The sequence below is a fragment of the Larimichthys crocea genome, chromosome XII, assembly GCF_000972845.2.
Source record: "Larimichthys crocea isolate SSNF chromosome XII, L_crocea_2.0, whole genome shotgun sequence".
NCBI classification, from domain to species: Eukaryota; Metazoa; Chordata; class Actinopteri; family Sciaenidae; genus Larimichthys; species Larimichthys crocea.
The window spans coordinates 22,839,742-22,866,427 of record NC_040022.1 but is presented as its reverse complement, the minus strand read 5'-3'; the positions used below and the strand labels follow the sequence as shown (position 1 = coordinate 22,866,427).

The following is a 26,686-nucleotide window of genomic DNA, read 5'->3' as shown; positions in this document are numbered from 1 at the left end:
ATCGCTTTCAATAAAAGGATTTCATAATTTTCTGTTGTCATGCTTTTTTTTCCTTTCCGAGCATGTTTTTCATCTTCTTCAAGTACTTCATAATTAATCCCTCACTTAGGGGAAGTCATGCTGTTGCCGTTGTTTTCATATGACCACAACATGCATGTTAACCAAGATTAGCTCTGTAACTATACACTGAAGTCAAAGACCTTGAATTCCCCATCTCCCCCATCGCTATTAAGCATCGCCTTTCTGCTGAAGCCCCCATTTGAACTGTAAAGAGTAGTTGGGGGTTTGTGGTTGGTTCAGATAAAGAGTGCAGCGAGTCGATTGTTTGAACCTCAGGCCAAATGCTACAGTCCTTGGACTCACTCTTTCTGCCTCCGCCACCACTTTGTGTTTTACCAACGGCTCCACTCAAACCCAAGCCGAATGACTCAGACACTGGAGTCCATGAAATGGCCTCCATGTCTCCAAGACTCCTCCAATGTCTCCAGCGTGTGGAGGTTTTTATGACGAAAATAACATTTGGTGGACCAAGGATGGGCTTCATAATGAACCCCCATCCATCGGTGCTTTGTATCTCTGGTAGGTGAGGAATGCATGGGCTTGAATACTGATCATTTCAAAAGAATCCAGTTCCAGTTTTTTTTTTCCTGGAAAACAGTTTGAAGGAATTATTAAATTCCAAAATCAGATTTGATTTCAAAGAGGCCCCCGCACTTATTTGCATTGGAATTGCTTTCTTTCTACACCCGCAGTTCACGCATTTCCATGTGTTCCCATTGTCCGTGACCTGTTCTGCTGTCTCCAAACGAAACACTATACCCCTCTCTGTGTTTATTTGATGTGCTGATTCTGCTGCCCAGGCAGAGAAAGAGTGAGAGAGAGAACGAAGAAACAAAAAAGAGACGAAAGGAGAGAGGACTGTCAGACTGACATCTGAGAAACAGGAATTTAGTCTTTCAGCATGAAGCCTTTGTAGAGTCTGTTGTTTCTGGAAGAAGTGTACAGAGGATTCATGACTATTGCAACATAGTATCATACTTGCATGTGCATACTGTAAGGAGGTATGTGTGACATTTTTTGTACAAACTGTATGTGTGATTACAGTCGTGCTTCAGACTGACTGGGACGTAGATGTCGTCCAACGTCCAACTGTGTGTGAAGGCGAAAGTGTTTAAATCTGTTCTGAACAAAGTCTGATCATTCTCCATCAAGTGTCTTTCCCTTGTCTTAGTCTTGACCCAATCAGTTGTGCAAATGGAATATGGGCTGAGGTATTTTTGCTGCTTTGTTTTAAATGTGTGGTTTGGCTACGTCTACAAAAGCAGGTAGACGTGTCAGTGATGAATAACAAGTGCCAGCTGATTTGTCAGTGGTCAATTGGTTTTACCATTGAGGGCGAAATCAAGTTAATAATAACGTACAGACAATATGCAAAATCAGAGTAAAGGAGTAAACCTTCCTTCAGCTTTACAAGTTCTTTATGAGACATTGACATCTGATAATTGACGGAACTATGAATCTTTTATAGAGTAACATTACCGTTTTACTCGGTATCTGTAAATGGTGGAAACTCTTCGACACTTTCCCCTCGAGGACATTTATCGTGTTGAATTCAGATTCAAGTTTATGTAAAGGCAATTCTGAGATTTCTTTCAAAACACATTAAATATGTTGGAAAATAGTTGCTGAAAACGTGTAAAAAGACTTGAGCATACTGAGCATACCCCTGCGCCCCAAGCAGAGAGATAGAGATTAATTCATCTCGCTCAGAGTGTTTGAAGTTGGTTTGAAGCGCACTAATGTCCCACTACACCTTTGCGACATCGGGTTTTGGGGAGGGCAATATCCAACAATCAAACTACTGTTACGAACGAGTGCCACAAAATGATCTCGAGGAGAGGCCACTTGAAATGTGCACTGCTATCCCCATCTGTATGATTCATTGCGTCTTACCTCTATGACAGCAGGCTTTGTCCAACCTTCATGTAGGGCCATTAAAACAGCGATGAACATTTAAAGCATATCATGTTTGTCCACAGAGCTTTGCTCATATATACTGTATAACCCCACTTCAAAAACCTGAACTATCCCTTTAAGATACAGTACATCTAAAGGGTTAGTACTCTGTCCTGTTTCGCAGACCCATGTTTTGCTCATTTACACCCAACCCGGCTCCAAATATAACCTCTCCTTTAATCTGTGTTATTACTCTGACATACTCTGCATAGTTTCACTCTAATTGATTGTCTACCACCAAAATAAACCTCCATAATTGAGCTTGTGTAAATACAAGCCATGAATGTCATTTCCACACAGCCGACATGGCCCCATTAAGGATCAAAGCCGTCGCTTCCTCTCAGTTATCTCCACATCAGACAGTGGACTGTTGTGTGACAACAGTAAAGGGCAGTCCGGTCCACTCGTCCACCGTATTCTCGCTTCATGCCTGTTTGGTATGATGCTTGTTAATGAAGTTACTCTTCACGACCTGAGCGCACAAAGGCCCGTTTAAAAAGCATCGCACACCCTCAAAATGCATGAAAGGTGAAAAAAGAAAAAACTGCCTCATGACACTGAGTCAGAAATTCGCTTCACTTTTATCTCCGTACGGAGGAACCTTCAATCGTTTTTTTGTTCGGATTTCGGAGAGGTTATTTGAGGACACGACGAGTTTCTAATGAACTGTAAAACAGAATGATTCGAGGTCATTCGGTGCCTCTCTTCACCGCCTCTTACTAGATTTACACATGTGACTGTGTGCTTGTGACAGGCCTCTGGGATTGACTGTACATCAATGTGTGATTGACAAAGTCATTGTACGTGTGTGTGTGAGTGTGTTTGCGCGAGCTTTTTATAGCGCTGTATTCTGAGTCAGACCCTAGGAGGCCTGTGTTTGGCTGCTGTACGCTGCTTGCATAAATAAACCTGTTTATCGCCAACACTTCTCACACACACTGATGTCTTCCATCATGTTTCCTGCCTTCTCTTGCCTTTGTCTCTCTTCCTACCTTGTATCATCCTTCTCTTTGTTGATTCGGTATTTATGGCAGTGATTTTTTTCCGGGCCCTGTCACTCAAACGCAACAACAGCTATGAAAAGGATATGCGGCTGAGTGATTTGAGAACTCGCGAGTTAGAAGCTATCAGTGAAGAAGGCACAGCAGGTTGTGTTTGTGTGATTGTGGCATGAATTTACCGTCTGGGCTGATAGTGTGGGCTGTGCACAGGGACAGAAGACCATGCACTCAAGACAGTGTGGGAGGTTTGTCTGTATCGCTTGCCCTATGTCTCTGTCTGGTATCTCTGTCTCGCTCTTTCCATTCATCTCTCTCAGCCTCTTTTCCTATTATACACAATGGTAAGTCGTAGATAGACAGACTATGGCCACAATTACACTAATGCAGAAAAAGTTGCCGCATTCTCCTCAACTCTTCAACTTGCCGACTCTATCTCTGTAAGTGCACAGTCGTGTCTTTGCGTTCACTTTACATACAATCGCAGCAGCACTAAAATTCACTTTGCATTCAGTCTGAATTAAGCACTAATGCTCTGTGGCTGCGAAGTGAAGCTAAAAAACTGCAGTTCGTCAAACGGTGGATATTTTAACATGGCCCCCTATGGAGGTTGACTCACTTCTGTAGCCAGCCTCAAGTGGCCCTTAAAAGGAATTACAGTTTTTAGCACTTACATGTTGGTTTCATGCCCCAGCACCAGAGGCTGCCGCTTGGTCTCTATAGCTAATTAACCCATTCATCACAACTGTAATGTAACTCACCCATTTAAATGATATTAAGGCTTAAAGTTACACATAATTAAACAGTGTGGCCACTTTGATTGACAGGTGGGTGCAATTACAGGCGGCTTGTTGCACCCAGGTGTCATTCAGTTACACCAATGATCCACCTCTTTGCAAATATTTTAATTAGCCAGGACATGGTGGGGGCCATATATAAATTTTTACCACCCAACATTATGGGCTAACACCTATACAACTGTGGTGGAGGATTCCCTTTGTTTAATGCATTTTTGCCTAATAACAAGCAAATCTTAAGATATTTAGTCCATCTTTTTGATCACAGGATGTAGATTCCCCCTGAGGTTAAAAACAGGACGTGATCTCTGTGCACTTAATGTGAGTTACTGCCCTGAAGGTGGTCGGTCTAAATGGTGATGCACAGATATGACTCGTGTAATTTAAAGGATGAAACTCAAGCTGCCAGCACTTGTACTAATGATTTGGTAATCCACTTTTTAATGCCAAGCATCTGGTGTGTGAGTGGCATTTTCTTATTTATCTGTTGCCACGATGCTCACCATGTTGACGCGTCACACCCTACTCTAATGGAGGAACAGGAAGCGGGGAAACAGATAAGAATCTGGCATCTGTTGAACGGACGAGCGAGTTAATCACCTTACCCGAGCCAGGAAAGAAGGAAGATGGGGTTAAAGTGATGGATTAAGGATGGGCGACAGAGCCCGGGGTTCAGGTTAAGACTGATATTCGGGAGACGGATCGCTGTCCTGTCAAGCATGGCAGAACAGTGGCGTCCGGCCTGTGAAGTGTCTGCATGGTGCTTCAGTGCGAGCAGCAGAGGAAATGAAAGTCATTACTGTCAGTGTGGAGTGAGCTTCATGGCCCAAACGGGATTAGACAGTGCATCCGACATTGTTTCTATACATTGGTAGACTTAAAAGTCAAGCGCAAAATGGGATTAAAACGAGGGAAAAAACCAATAAATAACCTTCAACAGCCACCCGCTCTCTCTCGTTTTGCCTCTCTTTTATTTTCCTCGCTGCCTTCCATCGCTACCAATTCCCCACCTATTTCATGTCTCATTCTTTCTTCATGATTTTCCTCTTTCACCTGTCTCGCTCGCCGTTCCACATCTCTCTCTCTCACCTTCCCCGTGATCAAAATTCACAGGTGTGTGCAGATTGCCTATGGAAGTGTGCTGCTGCCACAACATAAAAATAAAAATGTATGTGATAATTTGTGCGCTGAAATAACATTTGTTTGAATGAGTAAAGGTGTGCTGAGTGGATAAACTGAGGAATATGTCTCATTTACATGACTTGATTAAGTTGTATTTCATGCTGCAGTTGAGACATGTATGTGTACATTAGGAAGGATTTTTAAATGCACGTTGCTCTACAGGAGGAAAAGTTAGTCCGACCCGCTGGAGGCAGCATTGTTTCTCACTGATGAGCTGGAGGAACACCGAAGGCTCTACAGGTCGGGTAGACCAACTTATCGCTTTATAACTTGTAACTTGGCATGTTTTTACAATAAATAATTGCGTTTTAACATAAAATATTTCACATTTTACAATGAATGACCACATCTTATAATTAATGATCATGTTTTAACAACTGCTTTTCATGTTATTATCGCGTTTTACAATAAATTAACCTGAAACGTTTCACGTTATAACGTGATACTGATAAATCTTTATTTGTCTCATATGGCAGCAATATGCTTCCATAGTTTCACACTCTGTTTTGCAAAAAAAAAAACTTCTGGGGCCAATTGGTACTTGAAATCCAACTTCATTCCCCTCGAATTGAACCCTTTTCATAAAAACAAACCCTCCTACCACCTTACCTCCTCTGCCTCTTTCAAAACAGCCCCATAACAAACTGCTGAATTGTTGCCCTTCCTTAACTTTTAAGGGTATTATGCACCATGTCCAACTTCAAAGCCTGTCTTAACTTCACACTTTAATTGTATCTTCCCTTAGCTCTCTCTCTCTCTCTCTCTCTCTTTCTCTCTCTCTCTCTTTCTCTCTCTCTCTGCTGATTCTGCTGACAACAGCACTTCTTCTCCTCCATCCTTCTCCTCCCGTGCTCTTCAGCCACTCTTTGGTCCACAGGTCCTCCTCTCATCAGCTCCTTGCTCCCTTCAGAGGCCATTGTCCCCCTGTTGTCACCTACTTTGAAGAGGTAGCCTCCATTTCCTCTTTCTGCAGTCGGTTGTTGCCCGGGGTGTGTACACACCAAACAAACTTGAAACAGTAACCCCCTGTCCTACATTGGCTGTCTCCTGCTCTCTTTATCTACTCTCTCCTCTCTCTCTCTCTCTCTCTCTCTCTTTTTCTCTGTCTGTGTGAGCTGACTTCCTCCTCATGGCCCTGGTTGATAATTGCCATAAGCTTCCCTCTTGGTTTCATTTTCCATTGTCCTCCCCCAAATTCTTGGCTCTGGCTTGAGATAAAGGGATGAGTACTTCAAAGGGGTCTGCAAAGAGTTTAACCCCAAGCCGAAAAGGAACAGCACACAATACTGTAATTGAGAGCAGTTACTGATCACAGAGCTGCAGCACACAGAGGACAGCACCGGTAGACGACACACACACACACACACACACACATACACACTCTGAGTGTTTATGACTGCAACTGAGGTGGCCAGTAGCAGTTACAACAGGCCAAGGCTGCTCAGGAGACCATATAACACAGTCGTAAAAACCTCTCTAGTCCTCTTTACTTGTCAGATAGGAGGTGTTTTTCATCAAATAGGACCTTAGACAGAATAGAAAATGAAGCTGCTTTGTGTGTTTTGTGCACAGAAGCAGTCAACGTTAAAGAATTGATTGGGCCCGCAAGTGATTTATGCGCGCCCTTCCGTCTCTATTTATAGGCCTCTTTGTAGTCCGGGTGAATTTGACCTGTCCCTGTAATAATATCTTCCCAAACAGAGAGACAGTTACACCCCATAACCTTTCCCCCTGAAGCCCTCTTTCAAGGGTCTTTTTATAGGGCCAGGAGCCAAGGACACCCCTGGTCCCAGGCCAGTCACAGACCTTGGGTCAGCTCCTGAGGGGCAGCAGGGAAGATCCAACCTATGGGGACCTCACATGAACCATGGAGGGGCTTGACAAGGCAGGACATGAGGGTCCAACTGGCCCCTGGTACTGGCAGGGGGTCCACACCATCGCCATGGTGATGGTTTCCACCCTGGTGTGTTTACTGTCAGAGGTCAACCTTAGTCAACAAAGGCCGACATTGTTGGAGAAGCACTCTGTATATTAGCCAGATGACCTGTGTGCCTACAGAAAGACTGAGATGAGCTTTTATGAGATAAGAAATTGTGTTTGTGCAGACTTGTTTGAACTCTGAGTCATCAGTGTCTCACATCTGGCACTGTTCCAGATGTCAGATCTACTGTACGTCAGTGGTTGTCGGATATACCCGAACAGCTCTGTCTGAACTCCAGTACTCCTCCTCTGCCATTTATTTCAACAGTTTAGCCATTCATTACTTATAGCTATTCAAACTTTTAGCCATTACTTTGTTAGCAACTATAACTGTTTATCATTACAAACTGACTTACTTTACAAACAGGTTCAACTAATTATTGATTTATTTTTATTGAAATGATTGTTTTCTCTTGCTTGTGTTATTAAACAGGCCTTCCTCAAGAAATTGCCCTGGTCCCTCCCTGGGGCGTAAGTACCCCTGTTTAGAGTTCATCAGAGTTTGATGTCGACACATTGGGAATGTTTTTCGTGCTGGATGTGAGCCTGATAAAGTGGCCTTTGAATGATGAGTAATCCCTTAGTCATCGTGGCCTCTTCAAGAGCAATTTCCTCTTTTATTAACCTTGATGGGAAGCCGAGGTATCAAGGGAGAAAGTTTCACAGCACCTTTAGCAAACAGGCTGATCAAAGTGTTTGCCGTCTTTGTGCTGTACTTTTTGAATCTCTGTCCACTGAGACAACAAGGACACACAGACACCTACTGTCTCCCTTTCAAGAATATAGCCAGTCCTCTTGTACAGAGGGTCTCCTGTGGTGGCTCATTTGAACACTAAAGACCTATCCAAAACACTATTGACTCTGTTCTATAAACAGTATTAACATGACTGCCCGTAGCTAGTCTAGTCTATATTGAATGTCTGATCTGTCTATGGGCTCATATTTCATGGCAAAACCTTTATTTATACGGCATTTAAGGGAATTTATATAGAATAAAGTAGTATTTTAATGTTACTGTTTTACAGTAAAACACTGTAATACTTCATGGCAAAACCTTTATTTTATACAGCATTCATACAGTATTTTCATGTCAATTATATGATGGGGGGAAAAAAACATAATTGCCAACCTTAAACATGAAATCAACAGTACTAATATTACATTTTACTAATGTTACAACTTACAGCAAAACACTGCAATATTTAATGTTAAACCTTTATTTCATACAGTGTTTTCGTGTAAATAGAAAAAGATAAACAGATTAGAAAAACATATTACGGTAAAGTTCTGGCAACCACAGCTGACAGTTTTTTTTACCATAACAACAACAGTTTTTGTTTTGTTTTTTGACAGTGCTGCTGTGCTGTCAAAGCTGCAGAGAGGTGTAACTCTTCACCTTCTTAAATGACATGATAACATCCTACACTCACTGCACAGATGTTTTAATCTGCTGCGCATGCATGTATGTGCCCTCGTTGCCACTGGTAGGAGCTGTGGAGTGATCACCAAAGTGTGATTTCATTTCCTTTCGCATCATGTTGTGATCTAAACAAATCTGTGGATACAAAGTGACTTTTAATTTCAGATGTTTGTGTTTTAAGACAAACTTCAGTCCCTGCTGAGGTATTTTTTACATCCTGCAGGCGGATGGGTGACACACAAATATGCGGATTTAAAAGAAAATCATAGTTGCATTATTTACTCTTCTTGCTATGTGCATAGAAATTCATATGAGGATATGAACGTGCTATCTGATGCATTGTGCATCCACCACAGGACTCCAACGGATTTTTAAAAAACTATGCGGGTCTTGAGAAGAAAAGACCTACGTCTTTAAAGTTTATGTAGCAACAGAGGGATTGTAGCGATAATGCTATTGGGGCGGCAGATCAGTTACTTCTGACGCTCCAAAGCCTCGGGGAGTTGGCTCAAGATTGCTTGTCTTTGATAAGGTCCTCACTATGTAGCTGCAACTTCATGGTGTAAGGGGTGGGGGGGGGTGACAAACAGGTAAAAACGTGGCATGTTTGGAAAATAAACCAAGCATTTAAAAAAAAAAAATTTCATCCAGAGTGACTGCAACCTATCCGAGAAGCTTAGTCACTTTCTTTCTTTTTTTTCGGAGCCATCAAGAGCTGCAATTGTTTTTTATGCAGCTGTCGGGACCCGGCAGTCGGTGCCTTACTTTGAAGTGCGCTGCTCCAGCCTGTCGGCTCAGTTGGTGTTGGAGTCGCCTGCAGGAGAGACCTACTGTGCGGCATGGCAGCCTGAAACCACCACAGGGAGGAGGAGGAGGAGGAGGTGGAGGAGGAGGAGGAGAAAAGGAGGAGGGAGAAAAGCGGTATTTTTTTCCTCTCTCTCTCTCTCGAGTACATTTTTCTCTCCGTGAAACCGACTCAAACCTGAACGGGACTGTATGTGGACTGTACTGTGGATTATACGCGGGTTTTTTTGTTGTTGTTGTTGCTGTGTGAGGATAAAAAATAAAAAAACAACAACTTGGGAGTTTAATTTGAACGGAGTACTCGTGGGTCGATGGTAAGTTACAACAGTAAGTGTGTGTGTGTGTGTGTGTGTGTGCCTCCTCAAACTGGCCCCCCATTGGAGCTCTCTTTGATGTGCTGTTGACTCGCCTTTGAAGTAACATTCAGGAGGGAGGAGGGTGTTGAACCCAAAAAGACCACCTTAAAAAATCGCTTTTGTATCATAAATGTTTTTTTTTTTCATATTTGCGCGAATTCATATTTAAAGTTAAAGAAGTAAAAAAAAAAACATTAAAGAAGAAGTGTTTCTTTTTTGAGGAATTCCTCCCCCACAAGAGACTTTTTCTTTTTGGTGTACTTGGGATGTAAAGAAGGGGGCTTGCTTGCTTGCTTGTTTGTTTGTTTGAGGGGGGACCTTAAATGTAACATTAAAGAAACTTTAAGAGAGTCCACACTACGTGACAGTGTGAGTGTGAGTGAGGGTTGTGTCTTACACACATTTTGATGACTGGCTGTTGGTAGAAGAGGTAGTTTTTGTTGTTTTTGAGCTTGTCCGGAGCAAGTTTAACAGCTTGAGTGTAACCGTGCGTCAGAGACACGCAGTGGCTCCTCGTATCTTTGTTATAATGCATGTTTTAAACGTGGAGCAAGCAAGCAGCCAGTTGACTCTGTTAACTATGTCGGTCACGTTTTTCCATCTCCTCCAGTTTGTCCCACATCAGTGTCCTACAGGTACTCGCAGGGCAGGGCTCAATTTGATTTTAACCTCATCTTGTGATGAGATGTAGGGTGCAGAAATGACTGCACAGGAACGGATGGATGGCAGAAAAAGAGAGAGAGAGGGGAATGTGGCTTGTATTCTGCAGCAGGCAGCCAAGGCTGTAACCCCCCCTGTAACATCAGGCGTGATGGATCCGGAAGCGTTAATCAGTGCGTAATGCTCCGGCATTTTTGATGGATCAATGACTTATTAATGGTGTTCGGGGGAGGTCATAGTCCTGCTTGACATGCGTGTGATCACTACTTCAAAATCGAAAAAGAAAAAAAAACTGAGGATGGTGTGTGGATTCACCTCAGGCGTCGCTCAGGTGGTTTTTCCACCCAGTCAGTGCGTGTGCGTAATGAAATCGTTCATTTCGCGTCCTCCAGGTTGAGATATGAAGAAATGCTGTTTATGTAATGCTGCTGCAGCGGTTTTTCTCTCTTTCTTCTTCTGTAAAAAAGAAGAAAAAAAGAAAGTCAGCGAGGGTCTGAGAAGACTCTTACTGCGTCTGTGCCCCCCCCTCCCCTCCTCTTTGAAGTTGGGGCGGATCTGGTTTTGATTAGATCAATACTTTGTGTTTCAGAGAGAAGACGGGCAGCCGGAGAGAGAAGCTCCCCCGCTGACATAAGAGAGTGAGGAGATTACAGTAGAAGCTCAGAGGAGGCGAAACAACACACTCTTCTCTCCTGCTCCCTTCAGAGCCATGAGCCGGGCGCTTATGGACCATATCGCGAGTAGTTTCAGAGAAGATGCTCCTCGACCCCCGGTGCCGGGGGAGGAGGGCGAGGCGCCCTGCTACCCCGGCAAACTCGCAATGATGAAACCCCTGGAGCCCCCTAAATCGGTTGTGCTCGGCTCTCCGGGCTCCTCGGCGAGGAGGAACGAGGATGGTCTTGGGGAGCCAGAGGGGAGTGCCTCCCCGGATTCACCGCTCTCCCGGTGGACAAAATCTTTGCACTCTCTCCTCGGGGACCAGGACGGTGCTCATCTTTTTCGGACATTCCTGGAGCGAGAGAAATGTGTCGATACTTTAGACTTTTGGTTCGCCTGCAATGGCTTCAGGCAGATGGACCTCAAGGATACCAAAACGCAGAGAGTCGCCAAAGCAATTTACAAGCGCTACATCGAAAACAACAGCATTGTCGCCAAGCAGCTCAAGCCCGCGACTAAAACCTTCATACGGGATAATATCAAGAAGCAGCACATAGACTCGGCGATGTTCGACCAGGCGCAGACCGAGATCCAAACCAACATGGAGGAGAACGCGTACCAGATGTTTCTGACCTCTGACATTTACCTCGAGTACGTGAGGACGGGCGGAGAAAACCCCAATCACGTCAACTCGAGCTCGCTGGGCGACCTGAAAGTTGTTTGTGGATACCTGCCCACGCTAAACGAAGAGGAGGAGTGGAGTTGTGATTTCAAAGCCAAAGCGCTGCTTGGACTGTCGGCGACGAAGACGCAGCGGGCCACCGTGTCCATGAGGGCGGTGGAGGTGATGGATGGAGGATACAGGTAAGGATTTAAGACTTTTAAGAGCCAGATTGCATGCTGTACATGAGTAATGAACCGCATCATAGGCGGGGCTGGGAACCCGTGCGTAAAAGTGCAACGCATGTTTCTTTTTTTTAAGTTTGTATGATTCTGTGTGTCTTTCACTCCCCGGCTCTCTGGCCCCCCTCTCACCATCTCCATGAGCAGCAGCAGCAGCCCTCTGCTGGCGCTAGCTTGGATTTCCGGGGCTTTGAAATAGTTGAGCAGAATGAGGGGATCGTCTTCCACGGGAAAAGTTCACAGAGCACGGGCTGGCTCTGGCCCCAGCCAGCAAATAATAGATGATGACATTGCTATGCTATCCCTCCTCCTGTACCATACTGTCCTGGCAGAGATATACATCCACGGCAGAGCGTATAGACGTCACGTCCACTTCTGAAAGAGTCAAACTTTCTACCTGCTTTGGTTTGACAGCTCTCCTGTGCAGTCCTCCTCTCTTGACATGAAGCCCATGGTGCCTCTCTCTCTCTCTCTCCCCCCCCTCTCCTCTCCCCTCCCCTCCCATTGTCACCCTACAGATTCAAAACATGTGGAACCCATTTCTCCCCTTTCCGCTTCCCTCTCCTCACCTCTTCTCATTTGACTTGACTCGAAAACAAACCCTTGAACGGCAGCAGCAGCAGCTACAGTACAGAACCAACACCTCCCAAAGCCCGAAACCCCTTCTCACTCTCTTCTTCCCCTCTTTTCTTGTTTGCGTCAATTCTCCTCTGATTCTCTCCTTTGCTGCTTCTCCCCCTCCTCTCTCCTCCCTCCCTGCCTTCTCCACTTTTATCTTCTTTTCTTTTTTTTTCCGCCTTTTGAAATCTCAGGGATGGGGACTACGAGGCATGTTTTTTTGGAGAGAAAGTGAGGGGAAAGAGAGCGGAAAAGGAAGGACAGAGTGAGAGAGAGAGGAGAGAGGGGGGGTACCTCCATGAAAGAAGGAAAGAAAGGGAGGGAGGAGAAAGGATAAATGGAGGGGGGGTGAGAGAGAAGAATGCAAGGCCAGCTGTGTTAAATACCTGACTCTTTGCAAGCCCCTCTGAAGGTCAGCCTGGACTTTGGGGGGCCTGGAGCTTTAGTCCTGCTAGGTCTCTCCCTCCTCATGAAGACCCCCTTTTTATTTTCCTCTCCTCTTTCTTTCCTCCTCTGACACACTCTCGTGCTTCCTGTTTTTTCTTTTTCTTTTGGTCACTCCTCCTCCTCCTCCTTCTCCTCCTGTACCATGGCAAGAATGCATGCACAGCGGGAGACGAACGCTGAGGAAAGAGTGAGTGTGAAGGAGAGAAACGGAAAGAGAGAAATCGTGGGCTACTTAAGAAGGCATTAATGTGCCACGAGGAGAAAGCACACAGCTTCTCCCAAGTGTGGATGAACTTGTATTTGACGTTATTCATTCATGATCACTGCTAGAAGACAAGGTCGTCAAACCCCTCACCTTGACCTCACATCCTCAAAATAAGCGTTTTTTACCCCCGAAAGAAATTAACAGTCAGCCACCTGTTGGATCCTGTTTCACAGTGCTGCATTAGCATTAATCTGGTTTCTGTTGTTGTAACCCCCCCAGATCATACAAGCGAGGAGACTCACTCAACCCCTGCCATGCGGGCTCTTTCGCCCCCGTCAGCAGCACCAATGACAGCGAGGTGTCCAGTGACGCCTTGACCGACGATGCCATGTCCGTGACTGACAGCAGTGTGTAAGTGAATATTAACCAAACACCAGTGTGTGTGTGTGCGAGAGAGAGAGAAAGAGAGAGAGAAAGCGAATGTCAGCACATGATGGAGGTTTCAGGAATGTGAAATGAGTTGCTGTGACACCATCCTTCAGCTGGTTGTTGGGAGTTGGAGCCAAACTGGGAGAAGGGTTCACTGTAGTGGAAATCCTGGCGAATTGTGGCCCCACTTAAAGTTACACTGGAGCAGACAGGATGTGGTTCAACGTCAAGCACCACGATCGTACTCTGAAACAACCGTCCTTTTGTGTTTCACATTAAAACACTTTATGGGAATAAGTAGTGGCTCCACGTCCATTTGGACGATGGTTTCACAGAGTAGCGAAGGGTTAAAGGAACACGCCAGCAACAGTTGGCGTTTTTTTTGTTTTCGACTTAAACAATTAACCCAAACTCGTCGTTGATTAACCGCTCGTGGATTGCGTCCGCCGTCCACATGTGGCTTGTTGCTTATCTGCGTACGTGCGCTTGGCCTCATTTCTCTCTGAAAGGATTACTTGGCGTAATCACGTGTTTCTCAAGTGACAAGGTAGCGTGAAGTCACTGCGCGGTGCACAGCTCAAGGCCAAGAGCGTTCGTGGGTGGGTGGGTGAGGAGGGGTGTTTTTTTGGACAGAAAGCAGAAAGATCTTGGTACAGGTCCGTCTTTAACTCATCTCACATGGGAGGCGTGAAGACCTACGTAGATGATGTCAGTGAAGCAGAAACCATGACCAAGTTAAAGATACTTACAGACTGTAACACTGAGGTTCAGAGCAACCAGTGGGCTGGGCTGCACATAAATATGGAAGCTATAAAGAGTTTTTTTTTTTTTTTTTTACAACAGGGAGTCCTCTGCTGTGGCATATCTCTCTGCTGCAAGAGACCCGGGGGGGGGGGGGGGGGCATATAGTCCTATTCTGCTGTACTTTGCCCGGTGCAAGGGACGCAGCCTCCCCTCCGCCCTTTCAATATCCTGCCGGCTTTTGGCCTTGATTACAATATCTGCTCTCCCTTTAGGTCAGCTGAGAAGAACCCATAAACATTTGAATCTCATTTACAGATAAAGAAAAGAATAGAAAAGGGAGAAGAAGGAAAAAAAAGCAACGAGGAAGGAGGAGGAGGCGGTTGGTTTGTTGGTTAGGTGGGTGGGAAGAGAAAGAGCGTGGTGGAGGTGGGGGGGGATTTTTGCTTATATCTTATTTATGGATTTGCTTGGACGCTGGGGAATGCAGCTGCGCAGACTTCAAACATTACCTTATCTTACAAACCAGCCTTTTGATGTGCGGAGATCAGAGGCTGGCTGCGGCAGCGCTTGCCAAATGAAGATTGGGAAGGGGAGGGGTGGGTGGTGGTGGTGGTGGTGGTGGAGGGGGGGGGTGGGGTTGCTTATGCGCATGACATGACATTTCAAAGCAAAAAAAAAAAGTAGAAAAGCGCTCCTCAGTTAGGCTAGGTCACCAGGAAACTGCTGTTCAGCACGGAGAAAAAGACACACTGTGCTTCACACTGTCAAGTGCTTCAGTTTGAAGTTTGAGCTCCGCTGTTTGATTTCATGTCAGCCGTGCAGTCCCTCACTTAGGTTAGCTGCACCCCCGGGTCCTATCCTGCAGTAACTCTCAGGATAAGAGTAATAATGAGTTATCTAATGCTAACGGTGTCCTCAGCTACAAGGTAAAAGGAAATAACCAGCAGGGTTCCCAGTGCTGCGCTGGAAACCAGAGCTGACAATCATTTCTAGGGCAAACAAAAACCTCTTACACCTCCAACCCTTGTCTTGTCCAACACAACCCAGAGATGTTGGCATGATTTGCCTCTGAGTTTTTTTTTGTCCTCGAATTGAGTCCAAAAGATAAAAAAAAAACTAAATGGGTGAGTGAATTGGTAAATTAGATTTATCCTGGTCTGAACTGTGTTTGATCTACCCACTTGGCTAACGAGCTGCTTCCTGAATGGCTGTTTGGTCTTAAATGATTAATCTAATTGAGTAATTGACCTTTGTGATCTCTCTGCATGCCCCCAGAGATGGCATCCCTCCGTATAAACTGGGCTCCAAGAAACATCTACAGAGAGAAATGCAGCGCAACATGAGGATGAATAGCCAAGTCTCTCTGCCTGCTTTCCCTGTAAGTACACAAACACACACACACACACACACACACACACACACATGCACATGCTCAGAAGTCTTTTTGAACCTGGGTCCCACAGTGTAATTTCCATACCACCCTCTGTTCCGGGTCTTTCTTGGTTCTATGAATAGTACCTCGCAAACTGTATTCGGCATCCTCAATTCAACAGCACCAGCAAAGATCTGAAGAGTAACGTCAAAGATCCAGCCTCCCACTCACACACACACACACACACACATAAGCGCACATACAAACACGAACCCCCCTCCCTGCCTTTGGTGTCACCTACACCCCCATTAGGGTTCCTTGAAGTCTGCGGGAGACGGGGAGGTCTCTAAGCTGTTTATCGCCGCAGCGCTCGGAACACACCAGGGTTTTTTTTTCTTCTTCTTCTTCTTCTTCTTCTTCTTCCCTACCAATGCTGTAAATATAGAGAATAGTGAGAGATGAGGAAGATCTTTGCTGCTTTATCCCTGAGGGCTCTGAAATCAGCCCCGGTTCCTCAACAAAAACACAAAGATACTCAGACACATTCACACGCACATGCACGCACACGCAGCGCTTTGATCCGAAGGATGAATGGAGCAAACGCACAGGGAAGTGACAACTTCCAACAGAGCTGGCCCCCTTTTTTTCTATTCCACAGCACCCCCACCCCCTTACATTATATATAAATATATATATACACACACACACACTCTATGTAAGCCAGCCCCCGTCCCCTAAAAGCGAGGGAAGAGTTTGAGTGTGTCATGTGAGCTCTCAGTGGGTCAGAGGGGAGTTGGTAGCTTAAGGCTTTAGCGGGGCTAACTCCAGGTTAGGAGGTCTGGGACACAGGCGGAGGAACATCTCGCAGAAGTAGTCGTAACAGAAGCGGCTTGTTAAAATAAACTTTATTTAACCCCCTTTTTCTTTTCCCTTTTTTTTTCCAACCTTATGAGTAATGTGAAAAGTGTTCCTCGTATCGGGGAAAGATCCACAGATCGGTTCTTCTCTCTCGCTGTCCCCATTTTGCTTTCTTTTTTCGCTTTCATTCTTGTTTTTTTTTTGGTTTCTCGTCTGATTTTTTGGCAATGGCTGCCATTCCCATGGTGCACCAGCCCTAGGCTCCATCACACAGTGCCGCTTTTTCCTCCCCTTTATAGCTGCTACAGAGGAATGGGAGAAACAGTGAAGAAGAAGAAGAAACAAATCAAGAAAGCCGAAAATGCAAATAATTTAAGATGTGCACACACACACACGTTCTCATACTGTCACTATACTGTACCTCAAAGGTGCCCAATGTGTGACTACGGGGGGAATAAATTACCTCATCCTGTCTGATCTCCCATCCTCTTTTTGGCACCTTTATCTTCTTCCCTCTCTTCATTCTTCTCTTTCTCTGCCCTCCTGCGAGCACACACATCTCTGCATCTCAACTTCTCCCCATTTTTTTTTAAATCCCTCATCCTTTCCTCCCCGGAGTTCTCTTCCACCCCCTGTCGATATGTGGCTTTTATTCCAAGATGTAAAGCCACTGCTTCCCATCTATCTATCCCTCCATCCCTCCCTCCGCCGCCCTATTCTCCCCCCGCTGAGTGTTTGATATTTGACGAGGAAGCCTTTGAAGTGAGCTGACTTTAAAGAGGCCCGCTGATGATGACAGAGGGTACCAGCCGAGGCCTAGCCCAGCGTGACCATAAACCAAGCCTGCCACCCCTTGAAACAACCCCGTAGCCTTGGGTGCCCATGAGAGCGCCCCTGATTAGTGCCACCAATGGTGGAGCAGGCGCTGATGGAAAGCGATGTCTAAATGTAAAATGATAGAAGTTGGAGAAGTTGGAGGGATGACAACGGCTAATGTGTCTCCTTCTCCCCAAAGCGTACCTGCCGTCCTCCCAAGGAGATGGTCCCGATGGAGCCGGCGGAGTTCGCAGCCCAGCTCATCTCCCGCCTGGAGAGCCTGAAGAGAAAGCAGGACACCATCAACTCTCTGGAGGAGAGGCTGCAGCAGATTCAGGAGGTTTGTGAGATTTGTTTTTGCTACAGAGGTCACTCTGTGTGTGTGTTTTAATTCTCAGTGGGTGACTTTGTGTGCTCTGTCACCAGGAGGAGGAAAGAGAAGACACAGAGACCGTCACGAGTGCTCCCCAGCTCTCTCCCCACCCCTTGACCCTCCTCCCTGGCGCCTCCGACGAGGACCCCCAGGCGATCCTGGACGATCACCTCTCGCGAGTCCTGAAGACCCCCGGCTGCCAGTCCCCCGCCGTCATCCGCCACTCACCTCGCTCCAGCTCCCCAGAGCACAAGCCCTTCGCGCGGGCAGGCTTCGGCATCAAGGCCCTTGTAAGGACGGGGCCCCCCAGTTCCTCCGTCTCCAGTCCTGACCAAGGCGGCATCACGCTGGCCTTTGGCCCCAGCAGGACCCTCGTGAGCAGGCAGAGCACAAAACACATCCACCACCACTACATCCACCATCACGCCAGTCCCAAGAGCAAGGAGCAGATCGAACGGGAGGCAGCGCTCAGGGTGCACGGCATGTGCTCCAGCAGCGGCGAGTGCCAGCCCTGCCAGCCTTACCAGCGCAGCCGCAGCCTGGGCAGGGAGATGTGTGGGGCCGTCTCAGCAGACAGCAGCGTGGGGTCAGTTCCAAACACTTGTTTGAAAGTTTGTTTATTCCTGTTTTCTCACGTCGAGTGTATGAAAGTTAAATCTCTGCCTCTGCTCCCAGGCGTTCCAGCTCTCTGTCGAGGCGGGTGTGTCGCTCAGGGGCTGAGGATGGAGTAGCAGAGAGGTGCATGGAGGACTGCGGACCCTTACAGCTGCCCAGCGACACAACAGACCCCACCCAGAGTGTGTTGCAGTGGATCCTGGAAAGCAAACGGCAAGGCAGACACAAGTCTCACAGGTGAGCCTCTTTTAAACTTTAGTCCAAAATATCTGTCTCAACGTTGCTTGTTGTTAACGCATGGTGGTCTTCTTTTCTTTCTCCCTCGCAGTAACCAGAGCACCAAGAAGTCCTTTGGAGGCTCCTCCACCCAGACGCACACATGGGGTGGTGGTGGAAGCTGTGGCCACCTACGTAGCCACCAGCCAGCCCAGCCATTCATCCAAGACCCAGCCATGCCTCCACTGCCCCCTCCCAACACTTTGGCCCAGCTGGAGGAGGCCTGCCGCAGACTGGAGGAGGTCTCCACCAAGACCACCAAGCAGAGGTACACAGAGTAGTTGTTCGCTCTGAGTTTTGTTTATTTCCCAGCCTTCCTGTTGTCGAAATGACTGAAGTTCTGTCATATCTATTCCCAGGCATTCAATGTCCGGTCTCCAACAAGAGAAGAGCCACCTAGTGCCTGCCCAGGGTGAGGGCTCCATCCCTCCGTCTCTGGCCAATCCCAGCCCCGCTGGCCTCCTCACAAGCAGCCCCGGCTTCCAATCAGAAGAGTACGATGCCTCTAGCGTCCTGCCCTCCCTCTCCTCTCCTCCTCTCTGCTCCTCTTCCTCCTCCTCCTCCTCCTCTCAGCCATAGCCTCCACCTTGCAGTGTACTTCTACCCTTTTAACTCTTCCTGCTTGACACCTGCACATGTAGGGGAGACACATCTCACACATGTACACACACACACACACACACACACACAGTCACTCAAAAGAGAAGGTGACCCCCTTTTCTTTTCTTTTTTCGCAAAGCTTATTTTAAGCTTTGTACACAGATGTTTGGCTCTGCCTCTGTTTGCATGAGTCTTGTGTATTTGTGCTGTGTGTGTGTGTGTGTGTGTGTGTGGGGGGAGTGTGTGTGTGTGTGTGCACCACCTGACTGAGACATCCCTTTCATATATATGTATCATTTTTATTGGCCGTCCTTCAGTGAGCTGGCAGTCGGCTGGGGCGAGCAGAGCTTAGCAAAGAGAGAGCTCCTCTGAAGTGGGCCTACAAAGCCTTGGACATCGCTGAAGGGGAATTGATAATACTGTGTGCCCCCTTCTCCATGCACACACAAATACACACTTTACTGATGGCACTGGGTCACTCGCTCACTCGTGTTATTCTTCAGTCGGGGGGGGTGCTGTTACTGTATTTCTAGTCTTCTGTACTGACAGTAGTAGATTCGCTGCTCCCTCCGTCTGATTTCTCTTTTGATCGTCAGCTCGTGAAGCATCACAAAAAGGTCGCCCGCTCCTTCTAACGCGACCTTCCCTTTGTCTAATTTCAGGATGAAGGAGTGTAAAAAAAGCGCAGGAAGCCACGTGGTGTGCGGCGGCAGCGGGGGCGAGACGGTGGTGACGTATTTCTTCTGCGGCGAGGAGATCCCCTACCGGAGGACCATGAAGAGCCACAGTCTCACCTTGGGCCACTTCAAGGAGCAGCTCCGCAAGAAGGGCAGCTACAGGTATGTACAGACAGGGACAGGGGAAAAGATTTACAACCGGGGATTTCAGTGACGCGAGGTGAACTTTTGACTTCGGTGCCTCTGTGATGTTGTGAGCGCCGGCTATAAAAAACGCTATCATCACTGGCGTTGGTGTTCGATAATAAAAACGAACTGACACGCACCTTCCTGCAGACACACTTTGAAGTGAACTAATGTTAAATTTATATCCTTTTTGAATTCGTATTTAATCCATTTTATCTGTTGGTGTTTTCAGCACGGCGCTGTTTTTAGTGTTTGTTTCTGTGTGTGTGCAGTCAGATTCAGGCCTCTGTGCTGTGTGTGTGTGTGTGTGTTGAGGGGGGGTGCAATAAAAAAGGAAAAGGACAAGAGCGAGCGAGCGAGCAAGCGAGGGAGGGTGGGTGGTGCGGGGGTTAGTGGAAGAGTTTGAACTGCAGCGATTTGGGTCCCATCTGGTATTGATTTCCATGCTAAGGCACACTTAATACACACGGCTTTGAAGCCCCGGCCCCTTTCATTTCAACCAACAAAGACTCACACAAATGGCCAGCGTGCAAATTCTTCACTGATGCTATCAGGGCCTCTTTTTTTTTTTTTTCTCTCCCTGCCCTGCTGTGTGTGTGTGTGTGTGTGTGTGTGTGTGTACACACACGAATGTGCTTGCGTTGAACGCGCACAATGTTTACACATGTTGTAATCATTTTATGGATATTTTTTGAAAGGCAGATTGTTAAACGCCAGATTCGCTTGTTTGCTGTACTTCAGGGCCTTGACTGAGGCCGCGCGGCTTTCGATGTGTGTGTGTGTGTGTGTGTGTGTGTGTGTGTGTGTGTGTTTGCGGAGAGAGATTTTTAACTTTGATTGCTCCTTTTCCAGCGAGCGTTAAAGGGAAAAGATCAAACATTTATTGTTTAGGCTGCCACGGACTCCAGGATAAGCAAGGGTCGGGTACTGTGTTAATAATTACAGGTATCAAACTATTTATGGAAGGAGAAAAAAAAGAAAAAGCGAAAGAACTGATAGGAAACGTCTTCCTGTCCAGATGCGTGCGGCGTTTTTTTCGGATCAACAAATGTGACAAGCACTTAGCTCCGAGTCCTCCACATCTGTCCACATCGCCTCCCTCCCCACTTTACCCCTCTTTCTTTTTCTCTCTCTCTGGCTCGCTGTCTCAGTTCCTGTGTCATACCATCCACATTTTTTGGAAAGAGAGCTGCGCGGCGCTTTAATAGCAGCCAGAGAATGTGTGGAGTTGGGTCATTTCAACATGGCAGCGGTTCAACAAAGAACAGTACTGCTGGGCCCTGCCAGACGATATTGGTGCCAGATGTCAGTGCAAACGGAGAGAGAGGGAGAGAGAGAGAGAGAGAGAGAGAGAGAGAGAGAGAGAGAGAGAGAGAGAGAAGGGGGATCTAGCCACATAAAACATGTTCCAGTGGAAATTCAGGCTCTCTCTGTCTCTGTCTGTCTCTCTCAGCAAAAAAAAAAAAAAAAGATCATGCCTCTTTGAAGATTTTCTTTTTTTTTTAACGGGAGGACGGCTCGACTTTTCTTCCTCCAGATAGGAAAGGAGGATATAATTATTAGATCTGTCGCTCATGTCCTCGTGTTTATCTTCTTTGTCTTATTTACTCACAGGAGTCTAGTTGAAGCCTTCCTGTATTTCAAATGGTTTTTTTTATCAGTGACCACCCTCGCGCCCATCGGGCACCACCACGTGCGCCGATCCGCCTCGCAGACTATATAGCTCTGGGTTGTTGTTTTTTTTTATAGTATCGCATGTTCGACTTTGTCAGCCTTACCGTCTCATTAAAAAACAAAATGCTCACAAACATACCCGCATTCCAGGCGCCCCGCACACGGAACAAACCGAGGCATTTTTCCATTACATAGTTAATGAGTTGAATTCAGAGAGCCCCCCCTCTCCTTCCCCCTTTTCCCCCTCCCCCAAAAAAACCAATCCACCCCTGCTGGTTTCTCTTCCTCTAAAAATGAGGATGAGGGAGGTAGCAGGGGTGGGGTAGGTGGGTGGGGGGGGTTGCATCATTAATGGCCCAGTGAAGTCATGGCTTGACAAGAAGCCCCTCCTTTTTTAGGTTTATATTTCTTCGTACACACACACACACACACAGAAAGTTGCCCTTCCTATAGCACTCAGCGAGAGCTCGTGCTATCAGCGGTGGTAGGAAGGACACGGCGTACTTCCCCTCCTCCACTTTGTTTTTTTTTTCCTTCTCTTTGTCCCTGTAATAATGAAACGGGGATGAGAAGCGAGTGAAAGCCCGTGCATGTGTGTCTTCTAACGTGTGTGTAGGAGTTAGGAGGAGGTGGTGGTGGTGGTGGTGGTGGTGGTGTAATGACAGGCAGACTTGCAGGCACCCAAAAATTTCAGCCTTTGTCAAAGGACCCCTTCATTTGCACTGCTCGGCCTAATTGGCCCCTGTTAGCCGGGGCAAAACTTTAGCAACAACAGCACGATGGAGTAAAAAGGAAAAGGGAGAGGTAAAAGAGAGAAGGAACTGGAGGGAGGGATGAAGAGGGCGAGCCGCTTATTTTAGACCCAAGACGTTTTAGCAGCAGGTTCCTCAACCACCCTGAGAAGTCAGAGACTGGAGGCGCAGCAGGCTTGGTTGACTGTGTACTGAGTGGCTTTTCATGGATGGCGGAAATGAGGGTTGATGTTTTAAAAAGGTCGGACAAACGAGGCGCCAACAAGCTGTTTGACTTTCAGCCTCGATGTGTCCTGAATCGTGCTTGTTCGTGGGTGTTAACTCTCTCTCTTTCGTCTCTCTCTTGCAGGTACTACTTCAAGAAGGCCAGTGATGAGTTCGAGTGCGGTGCGGTGTTTGAGGAGGTGTCAGACGACGGCTCCTTGCTGCCCACCTATGAGGGCAAGATCCTGGGCAAGGTGGAGAGGATGGAGTGAGAGGACCTGCCCGATTGTTGTGGATTACACTCCTACGGACGCTTCACACCTCCATGGATGTACTTCATATGCTCTACACACACACACACACACACACACACACACACATGCAGAGTATGTGTCTTTTAAGCTAAAACTGTAGGACTGGAGAAGGAATGTCGACGAGGTTTGGGCGGATGGACGACGGATGAAAGATTGCGGGGGGGGAGGAAGAAAAAAAAGGAAGGAGGACAAGTGTTATCGCTATTACCGGACTATCACATGAACATGCCCACCTTGAAGTGAAGAAAATAAAGGATTGTGTGTTGCTGGACTGAAACATCTCCCGTGTTTCCAGAAGAGAAAACTCTAGAGACTCTAGGTGAATGACCACTCCTCAAAGACGCGGGGGCGGCGGGCTCAGATCTGAGACTGACAAGCCTACCTGACCCCGCCTGCGCTAGCGTCTTGCCCACGGGCACTCGCCAGCATATTGCTAATATGTATACGCAGATATACATGTACATTGCATTGTATTGTGATGCTCGTATTGCTATGTAAAGATTTCTATTGCTATTTATTGGAAATATCCCCGCCCCCAACCTTATTATTCTTCCATGGACAAGCTGCTTGGAGTTGGAGAAACTTCTCCAATTTTCCACATCCGTGATTTTTTTGTTTTGTTTTGTTTTGTTTCATTTTACCCCTCTGTCTGAGCATCAGTTCAGAAGCAAAGGAAATGGGTTTTATTCATTTTCCGCCCCTCATATTGAACTGTAAACTTCAAAAATACCTCTTCGAAAAACTTCACTCCTGTTCCTGGAGATTTTTAGCGGGGGGGACATCTCTGATCTCGTTGGCTGGAGAGCTTACTGCTGAAGCTTTGAGAATGGCTCTCGATCACTTAAAAAAAGTTTGATAATATATTTACTACTGCAGTGCTATTTGTGGCTGTGTCCCCATCTGCGCTGACGGGCCCTGAGTGTACTATGAAAATAAGGAAGAACAACAACAACAAAAAAGAAAAATGCTATTAATGTTTAATTCCCTACTCTGGGACTCTGCCCAGCTAGCCTTGATCTGTCGCGTCTTAGTGCCTTTGTTTCAGTGGCGCAGGCATCGCACAAATAGCCTACGTATTTACGGAGAGGAAACTGCCCTGAACAGGTCCTTGAGTCCCCAAAATGTGTTTACACCAATATTAATATTTACCAACAAAAAGCTCTATAATGTGCTCCCCAACGTGCTTACCTATGTGATTGTGTGACTGAGTAGGGTTACTCTGTGTGTATTTGAAGCCTGCACGATGAGCTGCAGATGATAATGATGATAATGATGATGATGATACACTATGTTCATAGTGTTTTAATTGAGTACAGTAGCTGTGCCTACATGGATTCTTGCCGTGTTTTACCCAGTTTTCAGGGTCCTATTACTCCCTTGGTTTTTACAAGGGGCCTTATGTTGAAAAGATATTTTTATGCCTTTTAGTATCCGTTTCATCATGTTTATGTTTTATAATATTTTTCATGGCTTCCTTGGCTCCACTTGTAAACTGTAAATTATGCGTTCTATAGAGCTCAGTTGAAAAGATGCCTCGGTACTTTAATTATTGTAATTATGAAGAGATGTAGCCTTTATTAAAATGTTCTATTTTTCAAATTAGCAAATGGCTTCCTATGGTTTTGTGTGTGTGTGTGTCTTGTCATTGGGGTGTTGTATGGATTTTTACTACCTCTAATTGGGATGGTTGTGTGTGTGTGTGTGTGCAGAACAAACTTTACCACACACACCCTGCTGTGGAGAGTGCAACTCGTTGGATCCAGTGAGAAATCTCGGCCAGATTTGCATCCATTATCAGCTCTTAATCTACTCCCTGTTGGAAACTAAAACATGCAGCATTAATTTGGCCACCAGAGCCTCTGTGTGTTTTAGTGTAAGAAGGGAGAGGGAGAGTATCTAAGAGTGTGTATCAGCCATCTATTTAAATGGTTTCATAAACTGTGTGTAACACAGGCTTTAGCTCAGACTCAATAGATGATAGGGTGGCTGAAAACAGACTTGCATCTAAGTGAGAAAAGAGAGAAGACCCATGGCAGTGTGTCTTAATGTAACTGATGGCAAGTCCAAATATATAAATTGCCCGTAGGTATGAATGTGAGTGTGAATGGTTGTTTGTCTCTATGTGCCTATGTGATGAACTGCCGACTTGTCCTTGTCATTCCCCAAGTCAGTCTGAGTAAGCTGGAGCGATGATACTCTATCCTTCAGAAAAGGTTTGAAATCTATCTTTGCACAGGAAATATTTTGTCTTGCATTCACATTAAGATGAGGTATACAAGAACAGGCATGATTACAGCAAGAAAAAATGTTAATATGGGCAACTGTTTTAAGACAAATCTCAGGAATGAACTGAGTTGTGGGTATAACGTGAGTTACAGCTCATTATAGTCTGGGTTGAAAAATATTATCTACCTTTAAAGGCTGGTGTTCTTACTGTCAACAAAACTCATGAAAGGACAACAATAACAACGTGTTTGTCTTTCTCTTAGTACTTTCTGACTGTGGCCATCAGCCCTGAACCCAATTGGTTCCTACTGACCACATACATCTTTAAAAACAGGTGAGAAATACATCGTTTTTTAAAGTCTCAGGAATTACCTAAAGCAGCCGGACACTGTAGTTTTTTAGCAAATGTTACTCAAACAGAAGAGGGTAATGCATTTTGTATGTATGTATTTGGTGGGCTAATGAATAGCGACAGCACTGATGTGTTTTTGTTAACGGAGAAATAATCTGGTTCTTTTTAGTTTTGGTTGTTTTATTGGATTTGTTGACAATAGAAACAATAGATCAACTCATTTTATCCAGTGTTCATAAAGCTTTTTCTCAGTGCAGTATCAGTTAAGACTTGTGTAAGATGTAAAGAAAGGCGAGGATCATAGTGTACCTCTATATGACGTTATTTAATTTAATTATGTCATACCTGAACACACATTTTTCCACACCACGTTCCTCTGCCACCCTCTCTCCTTTAAAGTTTCATTGGCTAAGAGTGTTGCTTATGATGCCTTTCATATTGAAAGGGCATCATGATATTGTTAAAATACCATTTTCAGCCCTTTCATCAGCAAAGGTCAGTGCATACACTTGAAGGCCATCCTTTGGACTCTTTAGAACTAAGAGGCTCTCACTCAGCGGCGCTCCGCTGTCAGAAGACCTCGTGAACTCGTCTTTGTATAGAGGGCTATTTTAGATGGGGTCATCTTTTTGAAGAGTGCACTGGGTTAGATAGACTCTAGACTGCCATTGAAACATGCAGGTGCTTTTTTGGGCTGGGTATTAAGATTTGGGGGCTTTTGAGGGGTTGTTAAGAAGTTCTTTGACAAAGAGGAGATTATCTGTGGCTGTTTGTTTGATTTCAGAGTTGGAGCACTATTTAGTTTAGTTTTTTTTCACTTTTGTGTTGAAGGTTATCAATGATTGTTCACTCTATGCAGAAGCACTGTATGTAAAGAAAAACATCTTTTCTAGTGTGGTTTTAGACTTCTGATTTATCACAACCATATCTACAAATCTTCAGCAAAGATGTGAATCAGAAAACAACAAAATAAATGTAACTCAATAGCAACTTACTAGCTTTAACCACATCTCATAGTCTTTATCAGTTAATAATAGAGTTTGCACATTATTCACAGCCACCTGTTACCATAAGACTGGAGTTAAATATGTGTATCACGTGATGCATGGCTGGATTACACAATTTGGTTTTGGGTCCCACAACATTTATTGAGCTAGAGATAGAGTTAGGAGCTT

General features: G+C 45.8%; 1 protein-coding gene across 1 annotated transcript; it reads left to right on the top strand.

The window, feature by feature from the left end:
* Positions 1-9,029: 9,029 nt before the first annotated feature.
* axin2 (axin 2 (conductin, axil)) lies at positions 9,030-24,513 on the top strand. Its single transcript, XM_019277286.2, has 11 exons — positions 9,030-9,511; positions 10,803-11,734; positions 13,323-13,454; positions 15,492-15,594; positions 17,462-17,602; positions 17,689-18,221; positions 18,311-18,487; positions 18,579-18,794; positions 18,886-19,020; positions 19,789-19,965; positions 22,765-24,513. Exons 2-11 carry the CDS (start codon positions 10,923-10,925, stop codon positions 22,889-22,891), a joined length of 2,553 nt encoding a protein of 850 aa, XP_019132831.1. The 5' UTR covers positions 9,030-9,511; positions 10,803-10,922; the 3' UTR covers positions 22,892-24,513.
* Positions 24,514-26,686: the final 2,173 nt, after the last annotated feature.